This window comes from Phaethon lepturus, unplaced genomic scaffold (assembly GCF_000687285.1).
Source record: "Phaethon lepturus isolate BGI_N335 unplaced genomic scaffold, ASM68728v1 scaffold51591, whole genome shotgun sequence".
NCBI lineage: Eukaryota > Metazoa > Chordata > Aves > Phaethontiformes > Phaethontidae > Phaethon > Phaethon lepturus.
Window position 1 is genome coordinate 29,351 of NW_010519440.1, and position 8,181 is coordinate 37,531.

The 8,181-nt window shown below is 38.1% G+C and overlaps 1 protein-coding gene across 1 annotated transcript in view; it reads left to right on the forward strand.

Annotated features, from left to right (window-relative positions):
* The window catches only part of NFIB (nuclear factor I/B), a gene marked incomplete at its 3' end in the record, with an annotated part of 47,624 nt that overhangs the window by 26,726 nt on the left and 12,717 nt on the right, over positions 1–8,181 (forward strand). The window contains exon 6 of the mRNA XM_010297034.1: positions 8,152–8,181. This exon is cut by the window's right edge and continues 163 nt beyond it. Coding sequence (XP_010295336.1) covers positions 8,152–8,181 — 30 coding nt within the window. The remainder of the gene's footprint in view (positions 1–8,151) is intronic.

Below are 8,181 nucleotides of genomic sequence, written 5' to 3' on the forward strand. Positions count from 1 at the left end.
CCTGGCATCAGAGAGAAATTTATTTTCTGACTGAACCAAGCAAACAGGGATAGACAATCTTGAAAGCCCTTTGAGTTTGGATTATGAAGGGCACGGTTTACAGGTAACAAATCAATTTTTGTGACATTTTGGATGAAATACACAGTTTTCAGTTGCATGGTAAAACTGCCTGCAGTTTGGGGTAGTTAAGTATTGGACCATTTTCCTCTTACAATAAATGGCTTACACTTGTTACACACTACAGTCCAAGTGAACTGCTGTCCACATATTGAGTAAAATTCCTGGCCTGTTAAAATGTACTTTCTTGCAATGCGGGCTGCTTTGCAGCTTTATCTTTTTAGTGGTTTTATCTTTGTCTGAAGATGGAAATATCTGAACTGCTTGAGAAGAGCTGCTTCTGGAAGCTGGTGAGACTGCTTATTTTCCTCTCATAATTCATTGCGGTATTCAGTTTTCTGTTCAATGAAAGATAGGCACACTCCTCAGGAATTCCAGGCAGATGCTTTGTCATTTTTCAATACCATAACTGCAGTCATTTAGCAATGAGGAGGGAATCTTGTGAGGCTCTGTTTGGGCTGGTCAAAGGGCTTCCTGTTGGTTCCTGGGAGAATACTAGCAGAATAAGCTGACACAAGCTATATGCGTGCATGTGGTTTCTGTGGTACAGCTAGCACCTTTATTTGTTGACATTTAATAGTTTTCATCTTCTTAGGCAAGCCTTTCCTTGTAATTTTAAAGAAATTATTGAATATTAAATGTGGAAATGTGCTGGTTTTAATTGTAATTGGGAGGCAGAGAGTAGTAGCTTAACTGTATCTACTGACAAGGCATTTAAAGATTTAATTGCAGTTGTAAATTGTTACTTTGTGTTTAGTTTGCTCATTTTTAGTTTATTAAATGCACAGTTACAAGTCTACAGAGTGCCTGAAATACCATTTAACTCAAAGATATCTTTTGAACATTAATCTACAAAGAGATTTCCTTTCCTATGCTTGTGTAACATGGACTTACCCTGTTGTTATGGCAAATATACAAGGAAAGCTCGGTATTTCCTTATGCTCTACCTGTTGACAAATAATTCACATTTTGTGAGCTCACAAGTAAAATGTGGTTTGGGATGGAGGACTCTTTGCCTAGAATATCTTATGATATCTGTGTATGAACATGGGTTGCTGAAGCTCTGCAGTTGCTCTCAGCCTCAGCAACGTTACATCAAGTGGGAAATGCTTTCTCAAGTGGATGAGACTCAGATCTTTATAGATCAAAGTCAACACCTTGATTTCTCTCAGAAAGTAGAACAGAAGTGATATTGTCAGCCAAGAACTGGCAACAACATGTTTTTTCTAAAGCTAATTCCTCAACCAGACAGGTAGCTGCTTGTCACACCACCTGAAGCTTTTGTGTGGCATCTCCCAGTGAGGTCTGTGTAAGATGTGCTGTAGCAATGAGTTACTCGGGTGGCAAGGGTATGGAAACTAGTGAGATTCGTCCTTATGAAAAGTGGTAAGTGGCACTATAAAAAGGCAAAGTACATTTATATTGCTACCATAGTGTCCAATAGCAGAAATTAAATCTGTATGGCCTTGCTTCTTGTTAAACAAATGCTTTATGGAACCCACCAGTTTCAACCTGAGAAGGAACCATCCTACAGTACCTTCTACAGTCTCACAGGCAGTGCTCTAGTAGTACCATTCCCTTATGTTTAGCAGAGCCTCAAAGGCACTGTTATATTACTCAGATAGGTAGTAACTTGAGGATATGTCTCCTGCTCATTTGATACTGCCTTCTATACCATTGAGCTGTCTCCAGTGGGAGACTAAAATGGCCATTGAAGTTCACAAGCAACGTTATATTAGGGTGCCCTAGGCAAAAGCTCCACCAAAGTAAAAAGTTTTGGTTTGCATTGTATAACCAAAAAAAAGAAAAAAAAAAAAGGAAGAGTTAGAAAAGTGAAAGATACTTCTTCCAGTTTCTTTTACTTGTAGATTTTCTGAAACATCCATCACCCTCTGTGGATATCACAGAGCACAGTGGCATGGTCTCAGAGACAGAACTTAACCAGCTAAGACGTCCCAGTTCATAGATGTGGCTGGTACACAACTGTTAACACAAGATATTTGGTATGTGAGGAGGGGACCAAAATGTGCAGAACTGGATCTTCTACAGCTTCATCAACAAAATTAATTCAATCGATGGTCTCAAAACTACACTGCCATAGAGTTTTGCAGTGATATTCTTCACCATAGTATATGAACTTTGCCATTACAAGGGACTGGAATTGTTGAGAAGAAATGGGTAACAGAGTATTTCCAAACACACTGAGTCCAGTTTGACTAAACTGCACTCATTTGTTGATCACCTGGCTATAGACAGGGTAACTGTCTTGGGAAACACAGAGTTTCTGTTGAAAAACGCATGTTTTGAGATGAAAACGTATTGTTCTCCAAGTATAGTGGTTGGCTGGAATAATGTAATTTTATTAAGCCCTGAAACTTCTCTCTGAAACACCTAACTCAGTATCATATGTAGCTGTACCTAGGAAATGCACAAAGATAATTTCTGGTCTTTGCTGGTTATTTCTTTGAAGATGCTTTGTATGTAAGATTCCAAGGAAAATTGGAATTATTTTATTTGGAATATTGAATTATAATTACCATTATTTTGTAAAAAAAGATACTGTGCAAATTTAAACATAAAATCTGTTTTATCATTTAAGCAACTTAATAGTTATGTGAATTGTTCAATATGTATGTCAAATTCCTGTTATGTTTGGATATCTCATCTGTAGATATTACTGTTGCCATTTCATTATGGCATCAGAAAGCTTTTTTTAATGCTGAAAGTAGTGAGCTATATGATAAAACACTGTCCTAATGTAACTGAAGACCTAAGGTGTAAATGTGTTGGTATTTGGGCAAATATGTGAACAGAAGTCTAAGAGATGGTTGATTAATTACTGATTATAAATATATTAGTAAAATCCCAACAGGGAAAGTAGGTATAGTGAATCTTGATTTTAAGAAAGTCCATATTCATACCTGTTACGAATTGCTGTTCAGAATTCAGACCTAAGGACTAACTGAAAATGTACGTAGTGCACACAATCAGATATTCACAGTCTGACAATCTGAGTTAAGTTATGTTACAGCTATTAGAGTGAATACAGCTCATCTGTGGCTTTAGGACATGAATGGGTTCATCTGTTGCAATTCAAGATGGTGTGAATTAAAAAGCTGGAAAATGTCACACAGATCTGAAAATTGTATTAGCCTCCAATCCAGCAACAGAAAAATGTATACCAGCATAAATTGGGGCTAAATTTGCCAGACCTTCATTGTGTTTGCTTCTTTCCCTCTCCCATTTTCAAATGCACAGCTTGTTTATCTAACACAGCTGCCTCCATGCAATTTGCTTGAGGTTTATGCCTCAGGCATCGTCTCTCTGTGAATCCATCACACAGGCATATTGATGGCCTAGCTGATGGTAACAGTTGATTTTTCACCTGTAATGCATTTATCTGTAAGAATCTCCTCAGGGAAAACTGGAAATAGAGCCTAGAACTTACCTTAAATAAGGACGAAATGAATTTGTATTAAATTATGTGCTATAAATATTTACACTTGTAGTTCAAGTGGATACTGTCCAAGTAGATATGTAGTTTCCATGATAAAATATCTTTTGACATAACTGCAAAAGTTAAAGGGAGAACAGGTCACAGAAACTATTTCTATTAGCCAGTTTTCAATAATACTATGTATTGACAACTTCAGAGGGCTATTTCTGACCAGAGAGTTTCCCTCTTCACACTGAAAAATTAAAGCAGGACAGAGGACTTCAGGCATCCAAGACAGCCAATGTTAAGCTTGTATTACTATCAAATGCCATGGTCCAGAATCTAGGCCTTTATTTCAAAAGCTTTTTAGTTTTGTGTTTGCAATGGTAACCATAGAAGTGTGAACTGAGTATAAATCAATGCAGCAATGTCAGCATCAGTCTGAAGACAGGCCTAAACAACAACTCGGAGACAGTTACGTGATCTGTTTACTGAGGACTACTTTATGATCTTAAGCTGCAAACTAATTACGATAACTTAAATATCAGTTTTAAGTGCCTCACTGTTGACTGCATGCAAGAAAGACAAGTATGGATGTTTCAGGAAGGTTTCTTATGACTGACATTCATGTAACAGAATTTGGGAAAGTACAACACTGGTTTTTATAAACTCTGTTTTCAAATGTAGCACACCCAGGAAAAACACTGAAGTTTTAAGAAAATTTCAGGTGTACCATTTCCTATGACAAACTGTGTCAGAGGGAGGACCTTAGCTCACGTCTGAAAAACAACTAGGATTGTTAAAGAAGAATTATGTATGTGTAAGTCCTGGTGAGTATGTGCTTACCTACAACTAAGGTTAGTTAAAATTTTAAATACAGGAAACCTTCAGTATAGGGGGAAAAGTTAGGTTCTTAGACATGGTACACCAAGCTCTGTCTCGTGTGTACTTATCCCTTCTTGTGTTATCTTGTTTGCTGAGCAATAACATCTGAACAGTTATTGCAATGCACAGTATTTGACATTACTGCAAAATTTTAAAACAAATGTTGTGTTACAAATGTGAAAACAGAGGTAAAGTACTTGAAAAAGGAAAAGAATAGACGTTAGAGATTACAAAAATCAAAGCAGAATAAACCATGAAGTGCAGTCAGAAGATACTTGGGGAAACGTGACAATATGCAATAAAGGTGTTAAGAGGCAGGTAACTAGGTTATAATTGCATTTGAAATCTAATGTGCAGTCAGAATCTGAAATGTTGGAACCCTAAGAATTAAACTTACTGAAGTAATGACTTTTCCCTTTTCTTACTTTGGACGTTTTATTTTCCTGTCTAGAGGTTGCAGACCTCAGTTTCATTGTCTTGTGTCTGGACTCAGTTTTACATGTTGGACAGATGTGGAACAATGCCTACCATTTAAGAAGTTATAAAAAAAAAAAAAGTAGACACTTGGTGGGGGATCACAAACCGCGTCCACTAAAATCACTAAATTCCCCATGGATTTCAACAAGCACAGGATTTCACCCTCAATTTGGATCAAGTGGGATGATGTAGTGCACTGCTGTTATGTATCGCACCAGGAAAAACATGGTTTATATGAGAAAGGGGTATAGGTATATTCTTTGTCTTATAACTCAGCAAGGAAAGGGTTTGCTCATTTGGACCATATGCACAAGGACTAAGCTGGAGTCCATGTGAGCCATTGCATTCCTGTTGACCGGGATCACTAGGGAGCAGTAGAAGGTGATACATGGCTGTAAATTGTCCTGGTCTCCAGCTGAGTCCTAATTCATTCGAGTCAGGCTTTGGAGACATCTGCTTTTGGAAGCTGATGACACTGGCTGTTTTAGTCCATAAGCTCCCTGGAATCTTTTTTCTTAGTTTTTAATAAAAGTTGGTCGTTTTGGTAAGGGTTTCTCCCTTGTTTTTGTGATATGTTAGCACAACACATGAGCTAAGGCTCCTAAGGTAGCCTTGTTGTCAAGGTCAGTGGCTCGGTGACCTGGGAGCTACCAGACACAACTGAGAGGTGGTTGTCCCTCCAGCAGGCTGTGTGAGCAGCCGGGCTACCCAGGCAGGAGAGGAGGAGGCTTGCCTCTGCAGCAGGCTCCCCAGAAACATACTGAAAATCTAGTCTAACATAGCAAGCAGGTCTTACTGACAAGAATTTTGGTGTTTTAAAGAAAAGATTATCATAAGGTCTGCCTGTATTTCTGACAGTTTTCCCCACAAATGCTTCGAATTATGTGACAGCTCCTATACTTACAGCAGAGCCTGTTTTATTGCAACATTGAGATGTCTTGTCTCTACAACTTGCAATCAGTGAGTGCGGATACTTGCCTCTAAGTTTTGGAGTATCTTGGGTCATTTGTTTGGGGGATTTATTTTAGGTAACTCAGAGATTTTCTGAATTTGTGTTAGTTAAAATTTTCATTTTGTTCTGTGGCAGGTGCAGTCAGATTTCTGGTTTCCAAGACACCTGGTTTTAGAGGCTGGCAGGTCTTCGAAACAGAGCTCACAAAATAAAATTTCCTAAACCCCTGCTAAGATAGAACTCAAAGACAGTGGGCTTATTGACACATACTTAATATGTAACTGTTTGCTGTAATATAAAGATATAATTTGTATTCTTGAGGAAAGACCTCTGTAATTACTGAGTTCCCTGCTTATAACCCGTTGGTTACATAAGCATGCAAGCAAATGTTCAGTAAACTTTTAGGCCACATTATTCTCCAGAAATTGTCTTGTATATATTCTGTATATATCTCATTTTCATTTCAAGTACACATACTAAGGGACATCTATCTAACTGTTAAGTTTCACCTAGTGAATAAAACTTAATGTAGCCTGCCACTTATTTGGGGAAATTGTGTTATTTGTGAAAGTATTGTCATTCCTTTGAATCTGTGCTGCTTTCTTATTTTGAAGCTACTTTGACAGCTGACAGTTACTCCCATTACTAAACTCCTAGTAGTAACTTCTCAGCTTAGACAACTAAGGGCATGAATAAAAAAGTGGCAAATACCACCCAATTTCTGTATTTGCAAGGTCTGGGGATTCCGTGGCTCTTTTGTCCCCACCCCTGCTCCAACACCCCCACCACCAAACATACGGTTATGTTTAGAGGGTGACACTTTTTCATTAAGAGGAGCAGTTTATTGGCCATTTCTCATTAGCTTACATTTTTACTGTTATTTCTCATTATAAGGCTTGTGATGTTGGAGAGGGAAGTAGTCTGCTAACTGCTCAGTGTTCCTATGAATACCAGATTGGTCTCCATTTGCACTTACGTTTTTGTCTACTTTGGTTTTAGATGTCTAAAGAACAAGACTCTCCCTTGGGGGCATTGCAAAGTCTAGTAGATCACACTGCCAGGAAGTTTCTCCTGCTATTAATTTTAAATTTTCTCCTTCTCTATTTCATTCCATTATGCCAAGTTTATACTTCCCGTACTTTCCAAATAATTCCTTCCTTTTCTGTGTGTTTACACTCTGCACATACTTGCAGTAATTGTCTCAGCCCAGTTATTATTTCATTACTACAGTCATGCTTACCTCTTTTAACCTTTCCTTTGTATCTGTTGAATCAGGTCCTTCATCAGTCCATTTCTTGACTTTGACTTATCTCAGATTTGACAAGATCCTTCTGATAATAAGATCCCCAGTATTTTTTACTTTGTGTGGCCGTATTTTAACTTATGTATGATTCACAGAACACACAATCAGTTTAAGATAAAAGTTATCAGCCACTGTTGAAAAAACTATTTACTACTTGCTGATTTTTACTGCAAGTTATTTACTGTTAGAGTATTTACAGTCATACAGAATGTCTTAAGGCATGTTTCAGCATTGGCTAAACACACGCATTTACCAATGAACATTGACACATTCAGATGTGCCTATATGCAGAAAGTAGGATATTACCTTGATGACCTGTACAGTAAGGTCATATGCAGACTGCCTCTTGTATCTATGAAAGAAGTGTCTTTATTATGCTCTTGACTTGCAAAGTTCCACGCTTCTGTGTTTTTGGTAGGTGGCTTTTGGCCAAATGGTATGACATACACATTATAGTTATCATATCCTAACCGTCTCCCCCACTCCCAAACATGTGAATTATTAGCTAGCCTTCCAGTATGCGTAATTTCTGTGGACAACTGTGGTCAAGTCTTGGTTGTGCTCCAAGCCAGAATGGTATGGCAAGTGAAAACAGAGGTTTTGCATCACTCATTTGTTCTTAATACTTCCTATGTTAGGACCTATGCCTGGTCAGTTTAATCCTGCTATCATGGGATTTACTGTGTTTCACAGCTGCTGCGTGAACAGCAAATATATTTTGAAACAATCTGATGCATGCTGCATCCAGAAAGAAAGAAAGCTTACAAAAAAGTACTGCTACTTAAGCATGTACTACCTATCTGAGGAGGGATCTGCCTGCTGAAAATACTACGCAGAAATTTGTTGCTTTGTTAGAACAGTGCATTCCAGCACGCAGGTACTATGGTGATGGGCATTCTGGAAGACCCTAAAAGAAGTGGGTAGGTTCCTTAAGTGCAATGTGTATGTTTCACAAGGCATTCTTTTGATTTTGTTTTGTAGCCTAACAGCAGTGGTCAAGTAGTAGGGAAA